The following is a 26,512-nucleotide window of genomic DNA, read 5'->3' as shown; positions in this document are numbered from 1 at the left end:
TTTCAATTAAAAGGCAGCCTGAAATGAGGCTATGGAGCGAAGGTAAGAGGTAGACTTGTGATCTTAGGAAAGACTTCTTTGCAGAAAGGGAGGTAGATGCATGGAACAACCTTCCAACAGAGAGAGTGGATATAAGAACTGTATCTGAATTCAAAAAGACAGCACAAAGGATATCTGATGGAGGGAAAAGATTGTAGAGCTAAGAAATTGGTATAGGTGGGCAGACTAGATAGGCCATATGGTCTTTATCTACCATCACTTCCTACTTTTCTACGTACATGAAATATGTACTATGCTTGGATGCTAAGCATGATAAGTAACCTCCTTTGGTTGTACCACAGAAAGGCGGTTTATCAAATGCATTACCCTTTTCCTTATATACCTGGATGTGATACCGGTCATGAAAGGGCTCCGAGGGGTTTTTGTAACCAATAAGAACATATAGAAAAGTGCTTCAGTTTTGATACATACACTTCATCTGTATGGGTATCAGAGGTGTCAAATTTGAAGGACCCAGGAGCTGCTCTGGATGTTGGTGGTAAATCAAATATTGTTTATACTCTGTCAAGCTAGTAAAAACCATGGTTTAGAGAATCCTCTAATTTCATGGCTTCCAACCTATTTTGAGTTGCAGCACGGCACCTGCTACCTTCCTTTCTTCCCTTGGAGTTGCTTTCAATGTGTCAGATTGGCAGAAAAGTGCTTCTTGCCTGTTCCTGATACCTCCTTTACCTGCTTTGCTGTGAAATCAGGACTATAGTAGCTCTGTGATCATATGAGGCCCACTGGTCATACATGATTCAGGAAGCTGGCAGAAAACAGCAACAACAAAGTTGTGCTGTTTATTAATTGTCCTACCAGCTTGGGGGAAAAGAAATATAAGGACTTTGCTACTAGCCATGGTGGCTATTACCCACCCCTATCTCTTTGCATGGCAAAAAATGTCATGGTATGCTATACTTCCTCCCTCCCCATGAATGTGAATGGTTCTGCAGCATCAGGAAATATTTTACTGAGCATAAAGCACAGAATATGAAACACAGCTATCTGTCCCCATCAATGTGTGCAGTGTGGAGGGACAGCTGCTTATCCTCACAAGAATTTGGGAGATTGTGACACTTGTGTGGGACAAGCTGGATATGAATTAGTTTTGCTTCTCAGAGGACAAACAGGACTAAGCATTATCACATGTGGGTGATGTCTCTGGAGCCTCAGTGCGGATTCTGCCCAATGTACTATTTCTTTAAGAAACCTTTGGCAGGCCCACACTGTATATGCAGGTGCCTTCCCAACCACCAGAATCATGCAGGACCACCAGTCCTTTTCTCTCCACAGAACTAACAAGACTTGTCCCTTTCGTGCTATGATTTTTCTCTATTTTTGTGGGTTTTGTGCGTTCCTGCAAGTTGTCTGCCTCCTGAGTAAGGTCCCTTTTGGTTTTTAAGCTGTTCCTTCTTTCCCTACCCAGGTCTTAGTCTTTCAGCAGTTTTGTTCTTTTCTTTTTCCCATGATCATTTTGGCTCTGGTAAGCTGCTTCTATTTTTTACTTTTTAACACAGTTTAACCATTTTGATTTAATTATGACTTTTTTCCACAATGTGCCATGAGGAACAGTTCCAGGCCATGTTCCAGAAAGAGCTGGGGCACATCTTAGTGTGTGCACCACCTAGGAACTTTATCCAGGCCATACCCTGCCTGGCAGGGTAACTCGCCCAGACATTTGAAGTTACAAGAGCTGTGTTTAATATTTCATGCTTTACGTTACAAGAGCTGTGTTTAATATTTCATGCTTTATGTTCAGCAAAGTATTTCCTGATGCAGCAGAACCATTCACACTCATGGGGAGGGTGGGCTATGTAATATTGGCAACACAGACCTCTAAATTGCCCACTAAGAGTGTCAGCTCTCAGCACAGGGAAGTGCTCGCAGAAGAACTCTCCTCTCTTCTAAAGGCCCATGCAGTCGAGCCCATTCCATTAAGGGAAGAGGGAAAGGGATTCTATCCCAAAAAGACGGGGGATATTAGACCTAAGGTCCATGAACATGTCAAGGAAAACGTCAGGATGGTTTCCTTGGGCACCCTTCTCCCCATGATTCAGGCGAACAATTGCCTATGCTCTCTGGATTTAAATGATACTTATACCCACATTCAGTTACTTGCAGGCTACAGGAAGTATCTCAGATTTCAGGTAGCGAAACATCACTACCAGTACCACATCTTTCCATTTAGGCCTGAGTCTGCGCCCAGGGTTTTCACAAAATGTCCAGCAGTAGTCGTAGCATCGCTACATAGAGTGGGAGTTCGTGTTTCCCTACCTGGACTATTGGCTGGTCAAGAGCACATCAAAGAAGGGTGCTCGTGAGGCAGTGTGGGGGAGTATTCGAGTGCTGGAGCTACTGGGGTTCATAATCAACTACTCAAAAAGCAGCAGGGAAAACCAGATTTAAAAGTACAAAACCAAAGAGCTATAGGATACCTGGTAACACCAGGAATTGGTGTTTTTGCTTCAAGGGGGAAAAAGGATCTCAGAAACCTTGCTCAGATTTTTGAGTTGCCAGCTCTTTAAGTCTGTGCTATTCTGGTTCCAGGTATCATTCATTGATCCTTTAAAAAAAAAAAAAAAAAAACTTTTTTTTGTTTTTTACTATTTATCTTGCAATCAAGTGACATTCAAAATACTGTTCAAAATAACATTGACAAAATGTAAGCAAATATATGTAACATTTGAATTAATTCAGCAATGTAACTACAGCCAATAGTTCAAAAATTGAAGTGCAAATACTTAGCTTTAAGGCTCAACATTTTGTTTTTGTTTAAACTTTTTTTATTGAAAAATAAACAAATGAAATACACCAACAGCATAAGTCTTTGTGTGAACAAACAATCGCTACAGTCTCAAAACCCTCACCCTACTAATACTCCTCTCTCCCCAATTCTGTTAAAGCAACCATGGTCTGCATCAGAAGGCCTGTGCTCTTATGACCCACAGAGTCCAATCAAAAAGACGAAAATGTCTTGATTTCCCCCGCCCCATCCCAATAGTGAAAGCAGGACTTTGCAGACTTACTAAAGCCAAATGATGCAGGTAAAGGATCAAACCACGTCCCTGTGGGTGCAGGGATTGTAGATATGATTCCCAAACCAGTAAGAATTGCTCCCTTCTCTTAGCGGGGAGCCTTTTCATCTGTAGCCTCACACATCACCAATGTAACTGGTTTCTTCAGTGCCAAATATTCAGAGGCTCAGGAAAGAGCCAATTTTGTAAGACATATTTGTGCACCACCAAACACATCTTATGAAATAGCAAGTTGTTGCCTTTATGCCTGCCCTGGTACATCCCCATTTTATCTAACAAAAACTGTTCTACTGTACCAGACACCCCTCCCCCCCCCAAGACAGAAATAATGTATCTCTTTTTACCTAAAAACGTTGTATCTTGGGGCAACTCCAAAATGAATGATGGAAAGAATTGGCAACTCGCCTGCACTTAGGACAAATGGAAGTCCATGTCCTGCCCATATGATATAACTGTGGGCAAAGTAAGCTTGGTTTAACACCCTAAAAACATGAAGGCTGGGATACTTTTCAGATTTTTCAAGATATCCCAATCTGGTAGGGGAATACCCAAGTCCATCTCCCATTCTTTTGGGGTTCCCATTGAATTAAGGCCTGGTGCAGTCCGGAAACAGATAACCCCTCCTCAGATGTTATTAAAAATCCTCATACCTGGTCTCCTGTCCTATGATGTAATAACTCGTTACCTGGAGAGGTTATGTAATGTTTAATCTGACAGTAAGCAAATCTATTACCCCAGGTCACTCCAATACAAATCTGCAGTCTCTCAAATGGGGAGGAGATAACTTTTTGTTCCCACAAGGCAAAAATAGGACTGTCCAGCCCCAGTTCAAATGCCACATTTCCCCTGATGGAGATCTAGTCTGTGACAGGCGGATCTCCTCCCACATGGTTAACAAGGGACATTCCACGCACCTCACAGTGGGTCTAGCAATAAGTTCTGTTTGAGAGCCTGAGGGAGTTGATTGGACAGGTGATGGCACAAGGAATAAATGTTAAAAGGGACATATGTGCGCTCAAACTCCAAAGGGGTGTGGTTGGTAGTGTGACAAAACCAGACTTCAAGATGATGCAATATGCAGGCTTGGTTGTACAGCTTCATATTAGGAAGACCTAATCTGCCCTCTTGTCTCCACCCCCTTTCCAACAAGAAAGAGAATCTCATCTTCGGTTTCTTATGAGCCCCACAAAACTGGGAGATGAGCTGATCGAGCCCCCTGAGATCTATATGGAGGAGGCGCAAAGGTAATACTGGAAGGAGAGAGCCATTTTTGGAATATCACCATTTTCACAAGACTTATCCTGCCCTACAACATCAGTGGAATATCCCTACCAACTTTCCAAGTGTCTTGGTACTTGCCATGAGAACAGAGACAGTCAGCTGATACAAACTAGAAATATCCACAGCTAATTGGATGCCCAAATACTTAAAAACAGTTTGTCTAACATAAAGGAAAACTAGGGTCCCAGGCACGCCTCAAAGATGCCGAAGATGTAAGGCCTCCGGTTTAGTGAGATTTAATCAGAATCTCGTTTAATCTCCATATTCTCAAAATGTTTCCAAAATCAACTAGAGAGAATTGTGAGGTTGCGTAGATGGACAAGGAGATCATCAGCAAATGCTGCCACCTTGAAGCACTGAGGACCAACCACCACGCCTTGAATCACAGGGTTCACCATAATATCCCAAAGTAGGGGATCCAATGTCGAGACAAAAAGAAGCAGGGAAAGTGGCCAATCGTGTCTCGTCCCTTGAAAACTTAAAAAATCCAGCAAGTCTACCCTATTTACCAGTAATCGAGCTTGAGGAACCGAGTACAGGGTTCTTATTACTGAAAAAAAAATGACCTGAGAAACCATAGCACAGCAAAAAGATCCCAATGAACATGGTCAAAAGCTTTTTTTGGTGTCAAAGCTGATGTGGAGTGATTGTAAATCCTTCCGATATTCCAACATAGCCAAAATTTTCCGGAGATTCTTAGCTATTGAGCTGCTGAGAGCAAAGCCCACTTGAGAGTCATGGAGTAGAGAAGGGTGAATCTTGTCCAGACGGTTTACCATTATCTTAGCAAGTAGCTTCACATCATAGTTCAATAAAGAAATGGGATGGTAAGATTCAGGAAGAGTGGGGTCTTGCCCTGGCTTCAGAAGCATAATAATTTGCGCTATATTAAGCGATGGCGGCAAGGACTCGGTGTCACTTATCACAAAAATGTTTAATGTGGTCACAACTTCTATCTCCTCTCCCAGGAGCTTATAAAACTCAGCACAAAATCCATTGATTCTAGGTGCCTTCAACAGAGGGCTTTGGGCGGCGGGGATAGTGCTGGGCAGACTTATACGGTCTGTGCCAGAGCCGGTGGTGGGAGGCAGGGATAGTGCTGGGCAGACTTATACGGTCTGTGCCAGAGCTGGTGGTTGGGAGGCGGGGATAGGGCTGGCCAGACTTATACGGTCTGTGCACTGAAGAGGACAGTACAAATAAAAAAAGTAGCACATATGAATTTATCTTCTTGGGCAGACTGGATGGACCATGCAGGTCTTTTTCTGCCGTCATCTACTATGTTACTATGTTGAATAGCCAATGTTCCTCATCTTCCTGTATAGCTGTATTCAAAAACGCCTTGTCCATCTGGGTTATAGTTGGTAAGCTTAAATTATCTAAGCATAGACTGCTTGACAGCCCTTCATCCATCGGAGCAGCATGGAGTGCAATAATAAGAATGAAAGATTGTACATATACCCTCATCACTAGTTAGTTGACACCCCCCCCCCCCCCAAACCCATCACACACAATTAAAATCTTTTGGTGACTCTTCTGGATACTAAATTAGCTAACTGCCTTCCCTCTTATTCCCATGACGGTACAACATATATTTACAATAAGTTGAGACATATGCCTGCTGCTGAAGCTCATTCAGCACTGCCTGAAGCTGCAGGACCTGTTTATGGTCCTCCAAGTGTGTGGCCCCAAACCTTTGACACTCTAAGCATACATGGAACTCAGGCACAAAATCTCTCTATCACAAGCCCTCCACATGTGCTCTGAATAACTGATACTGTCCTTGCGGTACCACTTTCATGGCTTCCCAATAAATGATGGAGTTATTTTCATATAGAGCTTTTTAAGTTTTGATATTGTTCCACTGGATGTAACACTCACCAGGTATCAGTTAGGTCTAAAACCATGCACATGTTAGTCAAGCCTCTACCAATGGTAGAAGCCACAGGAAGGGACTTGTCTATTATAGGGTCTCAAACCATGTTAGTCACCCCCTACAACCAAAAACTGATCCGGATAGTTCAAAAGCAGGGTAGTTACTGTTTAGTAGAACTTACGGTTGGATTGGTTGGGAGCATAAATATTACACGTGATCGATTCTTGTCAACACACCACCACATTGGACAAAACATATCTACCTGCTGGGTCAGTAGCTAGAGTACAAATTTACACTGCTGTCCCTTTCTGTATCAGAATGACCACTCCTCCCTTCTTTCCCTGTGCTGCTGCGGCCACACAATCCCCACCCACCAAGTTCCGGAGCTTAGCTTGTTCAGTGACAGAAAAATGCATTCTTGCAGAAGAGTAATATCAATTTTGTGATGTTGTAAATGTTGTAAAATTTTGGTACGTTTGATAGTGAGTTTGATCCCCCTCCCTCCTCCCCCCTATATTTGAAGTTAAAATTTTCATGGTAAGGAACTGGTACAATGATACTTTGGAAAGTTAGGTAGCATCTGCTGTTAAGGAGGGCTGTCCCAGATTCCCCCCCCCCCCCCCCCCCCCCCCCCCGGTGTAGCATTTATCAACAAAGACCTCTCCACAAACCCTGCGATCTTAAGAATCAAGGCTTCTGCACATGTCTCCAAAGTACCCAATCCATCTCCCCTCCCCCTTCCCTCTAAAGACCTCCATCAAGTCCCGTTCGTTCCTAACTGAGGACCATCACACTGGACACCCACCCTCTTACCCACCTCTATATGATACTCTGGAAACAGAAAATGACATCAATCTCCTCCAAAATGAAGGTCCACGCAGAAAAGTCAGTTAATGTAGGCCCCATTAGTCCAGCAGCGCATCATTGCAGGCACACAAAACAAAAGTCAAACCAAAGGGCCCAAGGAGGATCTCCATCTGGAAAATCAGATCAGAAACAAACCTTGATATCCCTGTGCCCTGCTGTAGGCAGCGTGGTCAAATATAGGAAGAAATAATGCAAGAGTTCAGTTAAATATCTAATCGCTGTCAGTTCTGGAGTCTGCACCTTCAAAAACATTTAACTGGATTGAGAGCCAGATGCACTAAACCTAATGAGCCAGCAACGTGGCTTTTAAACTAGTTCTAGCTGGTTTAGCAAGCAAGTAGTAAAACGAGACATGCACAAAAGTGTTCTCCGAGCCATTTTCCTGTCACTGAAGCAGCTAACGAAAACGGAATGCAAAGCTATTATTATGAGCTAATTACTATTATAATGTGCATGCAAGGCGATGCACAGCTGTTTCTGACCCCATGTAAAGCAGTCACTACCTTTACAGTGGAATTTTTAATGGGAGGTCTGGAGCTATCTTCTTCATTGTCACAGGTAGGAGAAGGGGAGAAACAAGGCAGGGAAAATGGAGCACCAAAAAAAAAAGTACACTGGCTTACACTCAGCTTCTTTGTGTGTATAAAGCCGTGCCATTATTCTTTTTTTCAAATATTTTACTGGCAAGAAATGGTGGGGGGGCAGTAAATGTAAAGCATAAAAGTAATGGTGACTTACCAAAAATGCATGCAAATGAGCTGGGTCGCAAAAGCAATAAGCAGCTCATTTGCATGCGATTCTCTTTGTGAATCCCTCTGTTTTTCTAAATTGGTAAATTTTTACTGATTTGGAAATGCAAATGGATTCTTAACGGGACCTTTGTGCATCTGGGCCTGAGTCAGTCCAGAGGGCAGCTACTAAAATGATCAGTGGTCTTATCATAAGGCATATGGGGGACAGACTTAGATCTCAGTATGTATACTTTGGAAGGAGGTGGGAGAGGGGATATATGAGACACACATTCAAATACCTCCGTGGCATAAATGTACAGGAGGCAAGTCTTTCAAATGAAAGGCAACTGTGAAATGAGGGTGTATAAGGTGAAAGGGGACAGACTCAGAAGTCATCTTAAAAAATACTTCGCATTGAAAGGGTGGTGAATTCGTGGAACAGCAAGCAATCTTGGGACAAGTACATATAATATCTAAGGGAGTGGAAGGGATAGTAGATGGCATGGACAAATTTGAGAGACCATTGTTTTTCTGCCTTCATTTTGCTGTGAGTATTCTTCCCTTGTTCTGATGTATTGTATCCAGAGTGGATGCCCCCCCCCCCCCCCCCCCCACACACACACACAATAGCCAAGAATCTTGCCCATTGATTTGATCCCCACCTGGCCCATCAATACTCAGCATGAGCTGGTGTAAAGCATTTTGCCAGTGTTCAAAGGGCAAAGCCTGAGAATCAACTAATACTGCAAAAGTCATCTTCCCTAACAACCAGGATCTTCAGAGCCACACATGCTTACCCTGACCCTGCAGCTGAAGCTCTTGAAAGTTGTCAAACAAAACTGTACATGCTGTCATAAATTTCAGTCCCAACACTTCCTTCTGATATTGGACAAAGATCTCTTTTTAAAAAAAATCACTACTGGACCTTTCTCTCTCCACTGCAACTGTCCCTAACACCTTCAAGCACGCTGTAGTCACACCTCTCCTAAAAAAAACATCACTTTGACCCTACCTGCCCCTCCAACTACCGCCCCATCTCTCTCCTCCCCTTCCTCTCCAAAATACTTGAACGCGCCATCCACAGTCGCTGCATTGATTTTCTCTCCTCTCATGCCATCCTAGATCCACTTCAATCCGGCTTTCGCCCCCTACACTCGACAGAAACAGCTCTCTCTAAGTCTGCAAAGACCTGCTCCTCGCCAAATCCAGAGGACACTATTCCATCCTCATCCTCCTCGATCTATCCGCTGCGTTTGACACGGTCAATCATGACTTACTTCTTGCCACATTGTCCTCTTTTGGGTTCCAAGGCTCTGTCCTCTCCTGGTTCTCCTCTTATCTCTCCCACCCGCACCTTCAGAGTACACTCTCATGGATCCTCCTCCACTCCCATCCACTATCTGTTGGAGTTCCCCAGGGATCTGTCCTTGGACCCCTTCTCTTCTCAATCTACACCTCCTCCCTAGGCCTCACTGATCTCATCTCATGGTTTTCTGTATCATCTTATGCTGATGACACCCAGCTATATCTCTCCACACCAGACATCACCACGGAGACCCAGGCCAAGGTATCGGCCTGCTTATCCGACATTGCTGCCTGGATGTCCAACTGCCACCTGAAGCTGAACATGTCCAAAACCGAGCTCCTCGTCTTTCCACCCAAACCCCCCTCTCCTCTTCCTCCACTCTCTATCTCAGTTGATAACACCCTCATCCTCCCCGTCCCATCTGCCCGCAACCTCGGAGTCATCTTTGACTCCTCCCTCTCCTCTGCGCATATCAACAGACTGCCAAGACCTGTCGCTTCTTCCTCTTCAACATCAGCAAAATTCGCCCTTCCTATCTGAGCACACCACAAGAACTCTCGTCCAAGCTCTCATTACCTCTCGCCTTGACTACTGCAACTTGCTCCTCACCGGCCTCCCACTTAGCCATCTATCCCCCCTTCAATCCGTCCAGAACGCTGCCGCACGTCTTATATTCCGCCAGAACCGATATACTCACATCACCCCCCTCTCCTCAAGTCACTTCACTGGCTTCCGATCAGATACCGCATTCAATTCAAGATTCTCCTCCTTACCTACAAATGCACCCGGTCTGGCGGCTCCTCACTACCTCTCTACCCTCATCTCCCCCTTTGTTCCGCCCGTAACCTCCGCTCCCAGGACAAATCCCTCCTTTCAGTTCCCTTCTCCACCACTGCCACTCCAGGCTCCGCTCATTCTGCCTTGCCTCACCCTATGCCTGGAACAATCTTCCTCAACCCGTACGCCAAGCCCCCTCTCTACCCATCTTCAAATCTCTGCTTAAAACTCACCTCTTCAATGCTGCTTTCGGCACCTAACCTTCCGTGAAATATAGTATGCCCTATTAGTCGGACTCTACACTTGTCTTTGACTGTACACGTCTCTAGATTGTACACCTGCCTTTTAGATTGTAAGCTCCTTGAGCAGGGACTGTCCTTCTATGTTTAAATTGTACAGCGCTGCGTAACCCTGGTAGCGCTTTAGAAATGTTAAGTAGTAGTAGTAGTAGAGAGGATCGGGTAATGGCCTCACTTGAGTTGAACTGCCATAGTACCTGTATAACCTGCTCTGTAGGCCTAAACCAGGGAGAAAAATGATCAGTTCCGTATCCCTAAAGTTCACATGCTTGGGTACTGCTAGTATCTTGGACCAACATTGTTGACTGTCCTCCTGCTTCAAATCTAAAGGCCTCTCTAAATTCCGTTTGACCTCAAGCTCCTTAACACCCTATCACAACATCCAGATCCAGCACTGAGACATGCAGTTGCACCTCATTAACATGACCCAACTCCCCTAATATGAATAAGAGTATTTTTAAATCTTTTGTAGAAATTATAATGAATGGGATAGACTCAGTTCAGTTATGACCTTTCTTTTATTCAGTTAAGCCCTAAAATATCCACGTGGGTTAGACATTTTAGAGTCTTGGACATCGATGTTCAAATTTAAACAATAAAAATGAGGCTAAACTTATAGTTTTTAGTAATATGTTTAATCTCATTCCAGAAAAAAATTGCAAAGTTAATAGTATCAACTATACTTTGGATCCCCAACTCAAGATACCGGGGGTAGTTTTTGACAACTTTCTTACTTTCAATCACCAGGTTCAGGCACTCACCACAAAAGTATTTAGAATGATTTGGAAACTTCTTAGGAGGGTTTAGATACAATTTTAATCCAGAATATTTTCAGATAATCATCCAAGGAGGAGTAGCCTAATGGTTAGAGCACCAGTCTTGACATCCAGAGGTGCCTGTTTAAAATCCCACTGCTGCTCGTTGTGATCTTGGTCAATTAGATTGTGAGCCCTCCAGGGACAGAGAAATGCCCAGTTTACCTGAATGTAACTCGCCTTGAACTACTACTGAAAAAGGTGTGAGCAAAATCCCAAATAAAATTTTGTAGGTTTATTTTTTTAATTGCTTACGGGAAAAAAAAAGTCTTTAAAGTTGGCCTGGGAAGGAATACGTTTTTATTAGGCCCTTGTTATGTACGATGTTGCATACAGGTTAAGTTTCTGCTCCAAAGAGTTTAAAATGCTAGAATATTCACTGAATTGTAAAGTACTATTATAGCCAGTCTTATGCTTGTGAACTTTTTTTTTCCCTGTAATTCTTGGTGTGTGTAAAACTTGATTTCATAAAAATGTCTCTTAAATATGCTAACCATGTATGTCATAGCCTGCCTAGACTGCAACAGAACCTAATGATTAAAAGCAGGGTTGCCAAGAGACATAGCTGGGCCCGGGGCAGAACTGGACCACCGCAAGCCATTCACATGCACTGCCCGCCCCCTTACCTTTTTGTCTTTGCTTCCAAGGGGGGTCCCGGCACTGGCAAGCCGCTTCCTGCGTGCCTGCTCCCACAGTCTGTCATCTCCTGCTCCTGCTTGTGCCAGTAGTCAGGACCCGGATGATTGCATTAATGCGATATCACGCTAATGTAATCATTGAGGTCCTGACTCATGGCACAGAGAGGAGCAAGAGATGATAGACTCGGCAGCAGGAAGAAGCTAGCTGAGCCCGGGGAATTTTGCCCCCCTGCCTTCCTCCTCTTGGCAACCCTAATTAAAATAATTACATCACATGTATGTTATAATAGTAATGCCTCATAAATTTACCTGTTCTTCAGGCAAAATCTTTTACAAATAACATGGACAGCCATGTCTAAGATGTGTCCTGTGACTGCATAGTGGAGGCAAAATGGGAAAACAATTATTTTTCCTTCCCTCTGTAGGTTCCTTTTTTATCTCCTTTGGAAGGCCATATTTACCTGAAACTGAAGTGCCAAGTAGATTCTTCTGTAGAAGAGAGAGGGTTTTTGGTAAGTTGTTCCCCCCCCCCCCCCCCCCCTTTCATACTTTGGCCATTTTTAAGTTTTAGTAGTGATGGGAAAATGTGATATTGACTTAGAAATTGATCTGATTGATTTATACAGTAGTTATTTGTTCATTTTACTGCTTGTTTCCATGGTTTGTTTGTGGTTGAAATTGTGATTTGCAATTTACTTGGCTAGTTATTTACTTTTTAGTTATAGTAAAAAAGGCCCGTTTCTGACACAAATGAAACGGGCGCTAGCAAGGTTTTCCTCGGAGTGTGTATGTTTGGGAGAGTGTATGTGAGAGTGACTGTGTGAGAGACAGAGTGAAAGTGTGAGTGTGTGTGTGTGAGAGAGAGAGTGAGTCTGGGTGTGAGTGTGTTTGTGAGAGAGTGTGTGAGAATGAGAGTGTGTGCAAGTGTGTATGTGAGACAGTGTGAGAGAGAGTGTGTGTGAGAGACAGATTCTCTGTGAGAGTGAGTGTATGAGACCAAGCGAGTGTGTGAGTGACTGTGTGGCACATAGAGAGTGAATGTGATACAGTGTGAGACAGAGTGTGTGAGAGTATGAGTCAGAAAGACATTGTATATGAGAGAGTGTGAGCCCTGCCCTCCCAATCCATGCCCATCTGTCCCCTGCCCCCTCCATTCATCCTTTTCCAGCAATTCCCCTCTCTCCCTGAGCCCTGCCCTCCCAATCCATGCCCATCCATGCTCCTCTGTCACCTGCCCCCTCCATTTATCCCTATCCAGCAATTCCCCTCTCTCCCTGAGCCCTGCCCTGCAATCCATATCCATCCATGCCCATCTGTCCCCTCCATTCATCCCTATCCAGCAATTCCCCTCTCTCCCTGAGCCCTGCCCTCCCAATCCATGCTCCTCTGTCCCCTGCCCTCTCCATTCATCCCTTTCCAGCAATTCCCCTCTCTCCCTGATCCTGCCCTCCCAATCCATGCCCATCCATGCTCCTCTGTCCCCTGCCCCCTCCATTCATCCCTTTCCAGCAATTCCCCTCTCTACCTGAGCCCTGCCCTCCCAATCCATGCCCATCCATGCTCCTCTGTCCCCTGCCCCCTCCATTCATCCCTTTCCAGCAATTCCCCTCTCTTCCTGAGCCCTGCCCCTTCCATTCATCCTTTTCCAGCAATTCCCCTCTCTCCCTTCCATGACCCTCCCCTCACATCCATGCTCCTCTCTCTCCCATGTCCCAGCCTGGCCCGCCCTCTTCTCCCCCCCTCCCCCTTCGCATCCATGCTGTCGTTTCTCCCCTGCCCTCCCGCTCCCATTGTTCAACTTTACTGCCCACCCTCTTCTCTCCCCCCAACATCCCTTTTTGTTTTTTTTTCTTTTTAAATTTACCTCTGTGGCGGTTCCGGCAGCGCAGCGTCAGGGAAGGAGGCGGCGCTCCCGACGTCTAGCCTTCCCTTCGCTGTGTTCCGCCTTCTTCTGACGTCATCCTTGACGTCAGAAGAAGGCGGAACACAGCGAAGGGAAGGCTAGAGAAGTCGGGAGCGCCGACTCCTTCCCTGACGCTGCGCTGCCTGAACCGCCACCATGGAGGTAAATGTAATATAATAAAACGCACCGTGCGTGGGTGCGATCCGTTTGGTGTTTTTTTTCGCCCTCGACGTCATGACGTTTGACACGAGGGCGGGGCAGAGACAGCTGGCTGGCTTCACACCATGAATCCACGAACCCTACAGCCAGGGAGTGTTTGAGTGACTTCAGAACGTTGTGTTCAGAACGTTCACGGTGCGTTTTATTATATTAGATATCCTGCCAAATCTCCCCTGTTGCTAGTAAGTAGTAATCAAATATATGCATGTCAAAACAAAAACACATGCACATTAGATATATTTAAAATACTAATCAAGACACAACTAAGTTACAGGATACATAATCCTAAAAACTACTGTATACTCAACATTAAAGTCAATATTATGACTTTCCAAATGCCAACTGAAATGAATCTTAAGATGACAATGAGCATTCTTGGAAGATGTCAATATTCAAGTTATTGGGAAGAACATTCCACAGAGTGCTTTATATCAAACAAATGTACACAAAGGACTGGATAAATGCTACCATCTCTGTGAGTTTGGTCACCAGAAACAAAATGAGGTTTTAATGAATTTTGTTAAAGCAAACAATTTGTAATACAGCAGTCCAAATCCCATCCTTTTATGTGGAAAAAAGTAACAGAAGTTCAAACATGCAACTTTTTCAGACTTATGGACACAAGTGTGACATGAAAAATTGACCATTCTCAATATTTTGGATCTGCTGCTTTAGTCACCTTTTCTTAGACTGTCACAAGTAAGGCGAAAGTACTAAGAAAATAAATTAATGTGCAAGTATTATACATAAACCATTTAATTCTCTGAAGGTCAGCAGTTCTGAGTTCGAGCTTGGATAGTACATGTGGAACGTGACAGTTTTATGGTGCTTTCTTAAAGGCAAAAGCTTGTCATTGCCTATGTACAGTACACTTTTTTTCTTGTAAATAGAACAGGGTATATGATTGAACATAAAAGTAGCCATACTGGGTCAGGCCAGTGGTCCATCTAGCCCAGTATCCTGTTTTCCAAACAGTGGCCAAGCCAGGTCATAAGTACCTGGCAGAAACCCAAATTGTGGCAACAATCCATACTACAAATCCCAGGGCAAGCAGTTGCTTCTCATGTCTGTCTCAATAGCAGACTATGGACGATTCCTCCAGGAATTGGTCCAAACCTTTTTAAAACCCAGATACGCTAACTGCTGTTACCACATCCTCCAGCAAGAGTTCCAGGGCTTAACTATTCGTTGAGTGAAAAATATTTCCTCCTATTTGTTTTAAAAGTATCTCCATGTAACTTCCTCTAGTGTCCCCTAGTCTTTGTACTTTTGGAATGAGTAAAAAATCAATTTACTTCTACTCGTTCTACCCCACTCAGGATTTTGTGGACCTCAATCATATCTCCCCTCATCCGTCTCTTTTCCAAGCTAAAGAGCCCTATCATTTTGGTCGCTCTTCTTTGAACCTTTTCTAATTCTGCTATATCTTTTTGAGATACGGCGACCAGGACGTACCATGGAGCGATACAAAGGCACTATAGTATTTTCAGTCTTATTCACCATCCCTTTCCTATAATTCCTAGCATCCTGTTTGCTTTTTTGGCTGCCGCCGCACACTGAGCAAAGATCTCAGCATGTTATCTACAACACCACCCAGATCTTTTTCTTGAGGGCTGACCCCCCCCCCCCCCACCCCCAAAGTGGTCCCTAGCATCAGGTAACTGATTCGGATTATTCTTTCCAATGTGCATCACCTTGCAGTTGTCCACATTAAATTTCATCTGCCATTTGGATGCCCAGTCTTCCAATTACCTAAGGTCTTCCTGCAATATTTCACAGTTTGCACGTGTTTTAACAACCTTGAATAGTTTTGTATCATCTGCAAATTTGATCTTTTCACTCATCGTTCCAATTTCCATAGCATTTATAAGTATGTTAAAATAGTACCGGTCCCAGTACAGATCCTGGCGGCACTCCACTGTTCACCCTCCTCCATTGGGAGAAATGACCATTTAACCCTACCCTCGGTTTTTCTGTTCAATAGCCAATTCCTAATCCACACCAGAACCTTGCCTCCTATCTCATGACTCTCTTATTTACTCAGGAGTCTCCCATGAGGAACTTTATCAAAAGCTTTCTGAAAAACTAGATACACTACATCAACCGGCTCACCTTATTTACATGTTTATTCACGTCTTCAAAGAATGAAGCAAATTGGTGAGGCAAAGACTTCTCTTGGCTGAACCCATGCTGTGTTCCATTAAATCATGTTTGTCTACATGTTCTGTAATTTTATTCTTTATAATTGTTTCCACTATTTTGCCTGGCACCGATGTCAGGCTTACCGGTCTACAATTTCCAGGATCACCTCTAGACCCTTTTTAAAAATTGGCGTCACATTCGCCACCCTCAGGTATTATGGATGATTTTAAACGACAGGTTACATATTACTAAGAGCTGATCAGCAATTTCATGATGAAGTTCCTTGAGTACCCTTGAATGTATGCCATCTGGTCCAGGTGATTTACTACTGTTTAATCTGTCAATTTGGCTCAGTACATCTTCCAGGTTCACTGAGACTTCTTCAGTTCCTCTGCTTCATCACCCTTAAAACCATTTCCAGTACATGCAGATCTTTTATATCTTCTTCCTTAAAGACAGAAGCAAAGAATCCCATTCAGTTCTTCTATGGCTTTGTCCTCCCTGAGCGCCCCTTTTGCTCCTTCAGATCTAACAGTCCCACAGATTCCCTCACAGGCTTTCTGCATCTGATGTACCTGAAAAAGTTGTTACTTGTGAATTTTAGCCTCTGTGGCAAGTTTCTCTTCATATTCTCTTTTAACCCTCTTTATTAATGCTTTGCATATGACTTGCCAATACTTATGTTGCTTTTTATTTTCTTCATTTGAGTCCTTTTTCCATTCTTTGAAGGATAATCTTTTGGCTGTAATGGTCTCCTTTTACTTCACCTTTTAACCATGCTGGTTGACAGTCTTCTCTTCTCTCCACCTTTGCAAATTTGTGGAATGCATCTGGACTGGGCTTCCAAGATGGTATTTTTAATAACGTCCATGCCTGATTTAGAGGGGCATTTTCGAAAGGGACGTCCTTGCAAAATGTCCCGATCCAGGGGCGGGGAAACCCGTATTTTCGAAACAAGATGGATGTCCATCTTTTTGTTTCGATAATATGGTCAGGGACGTCCAAATCCTGAAATTTGGTCGTCCTTAGAGATGGTCACCCCTAGACATGGACGATTCTGATTTTCAGCGATTTTCGAAACCAAGCACATCTATCTCAGGACACCAACCGGACACCCTAGGGGGCACTGCAATGGACTTCAGAAATTGCTCCCAGGTACATAGCTCCCTTACCTTGTGTGCTGAGCCCCCCCAAAACCCACTACCCACCACTGTACACCACTATCATAACCCTTACGAGTGAAGGGGGGCACCTAGATGTGGGTACAGTGGGTTTTTTGTGGTTTTTGGAGGGCTCGCTGTTTCCTCCATAAACGTAAAAGGTAGGTGGGGTATGGGCCTGGGTCCGCCTGCCTGAAGTGCACGGCAGTACCCACTAAAACTGCTCCAAGGACCTGCATACTGCTGTGATGGACCTGAGTAAGACATGTGAGGCTGGCAATAAATATTTTGAAAGATGTTTTTTGGGGGTGGGAAGGGGGTTAGTGACCACTGGGGGGAGTAAGGGGAGGTCATCCCCGATTCTCTCCGGTGGTCATCTGGTCATTTCGGGCACCTTTTTGTACCTTGGTCGTAAGAAAAACACGACCAGGTAAAGTCGTACAAGCGTTCGTCAGGGATGTCCTTGTTTCTTTCGATTTATGGGTAGAGGACATCCAAGTGTTAGACACGCCCAAGTCCCGCCTTTGCTATGCCTCCGACACGGCGCCTTGAACTTTGGCTGTCCCTGCCACAGAAAGCAGTTGGGGATGTCCAAAATCGGCTTTCAATTATACCGATTTGGACGACCCTGGGAAAAGGACATCCATCTTCCGATATATGTTGAAAGATGGGTGTCCTCTTTCGAAAATGAGCCCAATATAGTGTCCTAACCTTAGCAGCTGATCCTTTTAGTTTCTTTTTAACCATTTTCCTCATTTATTATGGTCACCCTGTCGAAAATTAAATGTAGCTATAGTAGACTTCCTTTGTGGGTTAATCCCAGATAGTAGCTGAAACTTGATTATGTTATGGTCACTGTTTCCCAGAGGATCCAACACCGTCACCTCCCGCACTATGCTCTGCACGCCACCAAAGAGCAGATCCAAAATGACACCACTTCTTGTCGGTTTCTGGACCAGCCACTCCAAGAAGCAGACGTTTTTTACATCTAGAAATTTTATCTCCTTGGCATTCCGATGTAACATTTATCCAGTCAATGTCGAGGTAAATGAAATCACCCATTATATTATAGCATTGCCCAATTTGCCAGCTTTCCTAATCTTTGTAAACATTTCTTCTTCCGTCTGTTTGTTCTGTCCCATGGATGGTAGTATGGCTCTACAATAATACTCCTTCCCTTGACACATGGAATTTCTATCCATAATGATTCCACGCTGCTATCTGTGTCATGTGGAATGTTTATTTTACTTGACTCCATTCCCTCTTTAACATATAGCACAAGTTTGATCCTAGCTATCATTGCGATACAATTTGTACTCTTTTAATATAGTGTCCTCTCTCCACCAAGTCTCTGAGATGCTTATCATATCTTTCTCTTCATTTAGTGCTATATATCCCATCTTATTTATTAGGCTTCTAACATTTGTACACAGGCACTTCAAATTGTGTTTTTTACTTTGATCTACAAGTGGCTTAGAAGTTGAAGGTGATAATGTGCATCCTTTATCCTGTTCTCTCATTAAGCACACCTGGCTTACCTTCAGCATTATTGAAACCTCTCCACTGGGACTCCCTAAATGTCCTGTTTTAATAGTATCCTTCCAGGATACTCCACACCGAACCACACGCTCTGGGCAGCTGTGGGCTCCCTCCCCCCCCCCCCCCCCCCCCCCCCTCATTCTAGCTTAAAAGCTCCTTTATCTCATTTTGAAAAGTTAGCACCAGCAACCTGGTTCTATCCCGATTAAGGTCGAGCCCATCCTTTTTGATCAGTCTCCCCCTTTCCCAGAATATTGCCCAATTCCTAACAAATCTAAATCCCTCATCCCTGCACCATTGTCTCAACCACGCATTGAGACTCAGGGAGCATCTCTGAAAATGCCACCCTGGAGAATCTGGACTTCAGCTTTCTACTGAAGAGCCTAAATTTGGCTTCCAGAACCTCCGTCCCACATTTCCTATGTCATTGGTTCCCACATATACTAAGACAGCCAGCTCCTCCCCAGCACTATTTATGAGCCTGTCTAGATGATGCATGAGGTCCTCCACCTTCGCACCAGACAGGCAAGTCACCAAGCGATCCTCACGTCCACCAGCCACCCAGCTATTTCTACGCCTAATGATCGAATCACCAACAGCTGTCCTAACCCTTCCATCCTGGGTAGAAGTTTTTGGAGACACATCCTCAGTGCAAGAGGATAGTACATCCCCTGGTTGTCAGGTCTGGCTACAGGAGTACTTCCTACTTCACTAGGGTGATGCTCTCCTTCTAGGAGACCTCCCTCCTCTAATGCAGCACAGGGGCTACTAGACTGGAGGTGGGACTTCTCTACAACATCCCTGTATGTACCTCTCTGTGTCCCTCAGCTCCTCCAAGTCTGCTACTCTAGCCTCAAGAAAACGGACCCGTTTTCTGAGGGCTAGGATCTCTTTGCATCAGGTGCACACATATAAACACTCACCAACTGGGAGATAATCATACATGTGACACTCAATGCAAAAGACTGGATAGCACCCCTCTCGCTGTTGGACTGCTGACTCCATCTTAATATTTTTGAATTTTTCAATCATTTAAAACTTGCTACGGTATTAAGGATATTAGCCTAATATAAAAATGTCTTTAGTTTATATGGTATATTGTGTAATTTATTTAGTGTTTTCTTCTTGGGAAGTAATTATCTTTTTGCTTCCTTTGAATTCATTTAAGTAGATCTTTCACTGACTTGGAAGAGTCTTCACTTAGCTATGGTTGGATCACATTTCATTTTCATTTTATGTTGACAAATTCATCAAGTTAGAGGTAAAAAAGTACCCAGTTGCTTCTAGTACCCTATTCTAGTCAGTTGTGCTATGAGTGGGCTTTTTTTTCCACCACAATGTTTTTATTGAAAGCACAATGGAAACTTACAGCAGAGAAGAGGAAAACCAATATCTGCCAAACATGACAAATCAGAACAGCCAACATTATTGAAAATACACCCAACCTGCCCCCATACCCAACCCCGCACAGCTTGAAGGAGGATCAAGACGTGAGACCATATATCTGCTGCATCACAATGCCCAGTGGTTTATCCATAAGTTTCTCCATCTCTCCAATAATTGTCAATTTCACAAGCCAGTCTGAGTGTTGGTCTCTCTGTTTCCAATGGGCAGCAATAATGTTTTTAGCTGCAGATAGAGACATCCTGTTGAAGCGATGCTGCCATTTAGGGCCTCTGCAATTTCCCAAACCCAGCAAACATCCTAGGATCCCAAGGAAAAGCACAGCCCAGGGCAATGAACACTTGAACAACAGCAGTCCAGTATGCTTGAAGCTTAGGGCACTCCTACCAAATATGAAAGAAAGTCACTGTTTACTCCACATTTCCAATAAAGGTCGAAACAGAGGGGAGCATATATTCCCGTTAAATTGAAATCTAATAAGTGAGAATTTTATAATCATTTTCTTAACAAAACACAAAAAGATGACTTTTTATCTTCCAAAAGTACAGCTTTCCACTCATTCGCACGTCTCTTCCCCCATGCCCCCGTCAAGCTCCCAGTTCAACATAAAAGCATATTTCTTAAATAACCTCCCCCTGATAAAGTGGTAAAGGACAAATTGAAAGGTTTTCAACTTGCCCAGAGACACCCAGAGGTTCTTAAAATGTTCAGTATCCTCAGGGACCCCTGAAACCATCCCTACTGGGGAGATCAAACCTTTCTCCTCAGAGGTCCTCCACCTTTGCCTCTAGCGCTGTCACCTTTTTGTGCATTAGAGATGGCAACCTCTCTACCTCCGTGACCCTATCCTCCACTGCACTTGTGCGGGTCTGGAAAGATACACAGTCGTGAGAGATTTCCTCCAACTGAGATTGTAAACGTTCTAACTTAGAGTCTAAGGGAGAGAGGCGCCATTCCAGCAAGTAACACCGCTGACATCTCTGCTGTTATCTCCGCGACTCACTCTGATGAAACTGAGGGGCCTGCGGGACTGGAAGGCGCCACCATCTTGTCTCCACTTCCTTTACCACACACTTTCTCTCTGTGCGCTGTTTTTGCCGCCATTTCCTTCTCGCAACTTTTAGAGGTGAGCCAGGGACGTTCCTGTGTGCCTCTGGTAGTCAAATTTAGGGTAAGCAAAGTCGGGTGCCTTTGTAAAGCTGCTGGGAAATGCCTAAGGGTCCGGAGGAGCTCTGCCTAGCGTCTTCCTTCGGACATGACGTCACGTGACCCCCTTGACATTGGATGTTTGTGAAAGACTGAGGGGTTTGCATATTCTCTCCCTTGGGATAAGCCTGCTGAACTCAAGTCACCAGTGGGCAGAGGGAAGCAGTGTGGTCAGATTGACATCTGCTTTTGAGACAGCATCAAGAACTTATGCAGTGGGCTTGAGACCTTTGCAAGAAAAGCTTGCTAATGTTTCATGCTGAGGGGAGAATCTCTTTGAAGATAAGATCAGAGGCAGCATCTTTTATTAGAGCACTGTGAAATAGTCAATTTCCTCTTCCAGATCACTTCTAATCTTCTATCATCTTGAGGTGGGAAGATAACTTATTACTAAATGTGTAAGTATCTACCGTCTTCCTGACAAATGCAACAAGGATTTTGCTCTCGACCCAGCTACAACCCAAAAGACTCAGCTCCTCCTCAGATGAAACTCAAGATGGGTATTTGACTGCCTCAAAAAGAACATGATCAGGACTCCAGTATAAGTGTCTGAGAAACTTCTAGTAGGAGAAAGGCAGAGATTTTATATAAACTTAATCATTGGGTTCTAAAGATCGCCTGTAATGGCTACAAACTCCGAGGCATGCCATCAAATTGTTCACCAAGAGTATCTTCGTTAAACTCTCAGCACCTGGAATACTTACCAAGGAACTCTCTTCCTTCTTACAGCCAAAACAGCTAAGCCTGTCCCACAAGAAAAAGAGGGCAAGAATTTAACTCCAAGTATTTCCTTAACACACAGAAAAATGGGTATTCTGTACTATCCTAGGCATAGGGGCTTTAAAATAAATTTCTGGTTTGAGAAAAGCTAAAGATGATTTTCCTGAGAACTGTGGTCTTTCCTTCTAAAGGAGATTGGTTATATTCTCTGTTCCTTAAGGGTGCATACATCTAAATAGAAACATCTCAAGATTTATAAACGTAACTACCAGTATTGCATTCTTCCTTTTGGCCTAGTGTCAACTCCATAAGTGTTAAAGTCTAGATATAGTAGCAGCACAATTGCACAAGCTATGAGTGCATGTGTTTCACTATGTGGGTAATTGGTCAAGAGCCCATCTCAAGAGGGACTCGGATCATGTATATAATCATCCAAGTGCTGAAGTCACTTGTTTGCCAAAAATTATCCAAAATCACGAGAGTCCTTCATCTCAGTTGGAATTTATTGGAGCTCTGTTAGACACATCTCCCACCAGAAAGGGTCACCACTTTAGTATCTCTAGTTTGGGAGATATTAATGACAAGACCTTTCCTTAGGGCATATAGGGCCATGTGTGATCAGTGGACTAAGGCTACCCAGCACTTACAAAACAGTCTGCATCATTGAAGCTCAAGGGACTTGGTCTTGGTGAATGGACAAATTCAATCTGAAAACAGGAATTCTTTTCAAAACATCCTCGCCACAAATGCTTTAAATGATAGATTGGAAAGCCATTTGTGGATTTCATATTCAGGGTCTTTTTGGCCGGCTCAGAAAAACTTTATCAGATAAGCTTTCTGGATCTAAGTATAATATGGAGCACTTTAAAAGCTTTCAGCAATCAATTGGCCAATGAAATAATCCTAGTACAAATGGATAAAATGTAGCAGTGTACATCAACAGGCAGGGAGGAACATGTTCTCACCACCTCAGTTGGTAAGCTGCAGTATGTGGAACTGGGCCATCTTTTACAGGATGACCTTTGGAGCCATGTTTCTGACAGCAAATGGCCTGGCAGACAAGCTGAGCTGTGCACTCTAGCCTCATGAATAGTCTCTGGACTTGAGGGGAAAGATTAATTTTTGAGTGGGACACAGGATGAGGTCTCAAGGCAAAGCAGCTTTAGATGCCTTAATTCTGATGTGCTATATGCATATTCTCTGTCTTCCGCTCGTTACAAAACCTTTCTTAAGAGTATACACCAAGGACAACTACTACATTACAACACTTCTCAGCTGAGCCCCCCACCATCTACATTTTCCAACAAGCATAACTCATTACAGAAGTTTCTACTGTTGTAAAGGTAGTCTTGTTCCTTTCACCAGGCAACCACAGCAATCCCGGACTTTCATTAAGCTTTATTACTGAGAGAGCAAACAAAGCAAGCTGCACGTTTACAACCAAAGCAGTGTTTTACTTTAACTGTTCACCACATCCACAGCTAGTGGCCATCCAGAATAAGTATTGTGGCTTAACGGTAGGAGGTCAGGTACAGTTTCACTTTCAGCAGTGGGGAAGATCACAATAGATTCCTGTTTTCTCAGTAATCACTGTGGATATCACCTCAACTTTCACAATCAATCTCAGACTATGGACTTGAGGTACCAAAACAAGTCAGTTATTGAGATGGACATGGGGAAAACCACTGCTTGCCCTGGCATTGGTAGCATGAAATGGTGCTACTAATTGGGTTTTTGCCAGGTACTTGTGACCTGGATTGGCCACTGCTGGAAGCAGGATACTGGGCTAGATGGGCCATGGGTCTGACCCAGTATAGCTATTATGTAAGTCCATACTCATAAGTTTCAGGAAAAAGTCATTCTCTTCGTACAGTTAAAAGCAATAGAACCTGTTTAGCTCAGGAAAGGAATCAAGACTTTTACTCTAAGTAGTTTAATTTCCTGATTCTTAAAGATGGGAAGATTGTGTCCCGTTTTAAACCTCGGAGACCTGAACTTGTTCCTGCACAAGAAAAAACGTAATATGATCACTCTTCCCTCCATCTTCCCCTACGGGAATTGGGGAAGTTGGTTGTGCTTATTGGCTACTAAAGATGCTTATGCACACATTCCAGTTCACCTCAGTTGCCCAAATTGGCTACCATATCTCTCTAGAAATCTGCTTTACTGAACAGCATGTGCAAAGCAGCTACTTGGTCCTTGCTTCATAACTTCACATCTCACTACTACTTGGACAAGTCTGCAATCAGTAATGGGTGCATTTGGTGAAGCTGTGTCTTTGTAACATCAGCAGCTCTCACATTTTTCTCTGTGATCAGGCTGTCCCTGGGCAATGAACAGACTTCTAAATTGCCCTGAACTCGAGCGTTGCTTACTTGTGTATCTAACTCTGTCCTTTTTAATAGAAACTGTTTGTCACTGGGTATGTTTTCAAGTGGGTTAGTTTTGTACATACCCTGGTAATAATGACCTTCACTCCTAAGCTACAGTATGTAGACTGTGATCTTCTAACAAATTTACTGCTAACACTTGCTATGATGTTTTGCATGGCGCCAAAGAGAGCTTCTGTCTGGAGTTCATAGAATGTAACGTGTATAGGCAATCTATGAAGGTGTGCTTGGAAATTGCTTTTAATCAGATCTATGGTACCCAATACGATGGGTGGTAATATACCTTTCTGCCACAGTCTCTTGGATTCTGATTGAATTCTTTGTACTTGAGCATATTCTCCCCTTCCTCTCCACAGAATAGTCACTTAGCACTAACTCCTCTTTTATCTGTACTGCTGTTTTGTTCTTCACTTTTACCACTATATATGGTTTTCTTGCACACAACTTTTTATGACTTGGAATGGAATTATCCCAGGTGAATCCTAACCTTTTTAGGTAATACATCAGGTAACATTTTACTTACTGTACTGTGTGCACATGCAATAAAAACGGTAAAATATATATAAAACTCTGAAAGACATAATAGCACGCAAGTAATCCAAGTACAAATTGACATGCCACTGAAGTTTTTCTGAATTTGAATACGAGATAAGAGGAACATAACTTGTATTTAGTTAATAACTGTCAAGCACTTTGAAAAGTAAAAGTAAGTTGTACATTGGTTGGTGACCTACCCCATTCTATCCTTATGGAAAAGGAATGGTGGGGAAAAGTGAGCAGGAAGTATAAAGGATAGTTTAAACTTTCAGAATACATTTTGGCCTGTTGAGGCAGGTGACGTAAAGCTGTTCTGTGAGTTTACTCTCTGCTTTCTGGAGAGGTATTTTTCCTTGCATTAGGTGGACTACTCTCTTTAAACAACTTGCAAACCGAAGCAACATGAAAAATGAGGCATGAAATAAAAAGGAGAGCGCTCTTTATAGAATATTTAAATTTGAATTGTCTTTGCCAGCCCCACCCCGTTCTTTTTTCATGGGAGTAGGTCCTTTTCTTAATGAAGGGGCTTTGAATTGTTTTTCCTGTATAGATTTTACTGTTTTGTTAGTGTTCTTTATTTTTCATTTAGGTGTGTGCACCTTTGGAGGGAAACGTTTATCTAGCATGAATCCATTAGACCAGGGATCCCCAGATGTGTCTTGATGGCCAGAGCCCTGTCAGGTTTTCTGGATTTCTGCTATGAATATACATGATATCTAGTTGCATATAACAAAGGCAGTGTGCACAAATATGTAATGTTATGTTCATTGTGGTAATCTTGAAAATTTGACAGGGTTTTAGGTCTTGAGCTGATTGCAGCACGCCTACCTCTTCCCCTATACCTAGACTGATATGGCTTATAGGGGACACACACAAGTTGGAGGGGGGGGGGGGGGTGGCCATCAGAGGGGTTGCATCTTAGGTGAGTGCTGTTCCTCCATTAGTAGCAGTAATTTGAACGGTCATACTTAATTCCACTAGATGGCACTGTAGCTTAAAAAAAAAAGATTTCCCACCATATTCCTCTTTTGTGGAAGCAGAGAAAAGTCTGGAATCTTTTCAAGCTGTACTCTATGAACTTGGCAAACTAAATGAGCTATAGAGTTACTAAACTTGATCTTTTCTTTTGAGAATGATGGCAGTCATATACATTTGTTTTAGGGGCTAAGCCCAACTTGGGAATATTCTGCTGGTTACGGTGACATCAGTATACTACTACTACTTATTATTTCTAAAGCGCTACTAGACGTACGCAGCGCTGTACACTTGAACATGAAGAGAGAGTCCCTGCTCGACAGCTTACAATCTAATTAGGACAGACAAACAGGACAAACAAGAATTAAGGGAGTATTGAAGTGAGGATGATAAAATAAGGGTTCTGAACAAGTGAATAAGGGTTAGGAGTTAAAAGCAGCATCAAAAAGGTGGGCTTTTAGCTTAGATTTGAAGATGGCCAGAGATGGAGCTTGACGTACCGGCTCAGGAAGTCTATTCCAGGCATATGGTGCAGCAAGATAAAAGGAACGGAGTCTGGACTTAGCAGTGGAGGAGAAGGGTGCAGATAAGAGAGATTTACCCAGTATACTGAGAAATGTAACAATAGTTTTACTATAGGGTTTTGGTCT

At 43.4% G+C, this 26,512-nt stretch overlaps 1 protein-coding gene across 2 annotated transcripts in view; it reads left to right on the top strand.

Annotated features, from left to right (window-relative positions):
- The window catches only part of ANLN (anillin actin binding protein), a 287,028-nt gene that overhangs the window by 237,631 nt on the left and 22,885 nt on the right, over nt 1-26,512 (top strand). For both annotated transcript variants that reach the window (XM_030204140.1, XM_030204129.1), the window contains one exon: nt 12,093-12,179. In XM_030204140.1, the coding sequence (XP_030060000.1) occupies nt 12,093-12,179 (87 nt within the window). The remainder of the gene's footprint in view (nt 1-12,092; nt 12,180-26,512) is intronic.

Source organism: Microcaecilia unicolor, chromosome 1 (genome assembly GCF_901765095.1).
Source record: "Microcaecilia unicolor chromosome 1, aMicUni1.1, whole genome shotgun sequence".
Lineage (NCBI taxonomy): Eukaryota > Metazoa > Chordata > Amphibia > Gymnophiona > Siphonopidae > Microcaecilia > Microcaecilia unicolor.
Note: the sequence above shows the minus strand (reverse complement) of the source record. Positions and strands in the feature narration are given on the sequence as shown.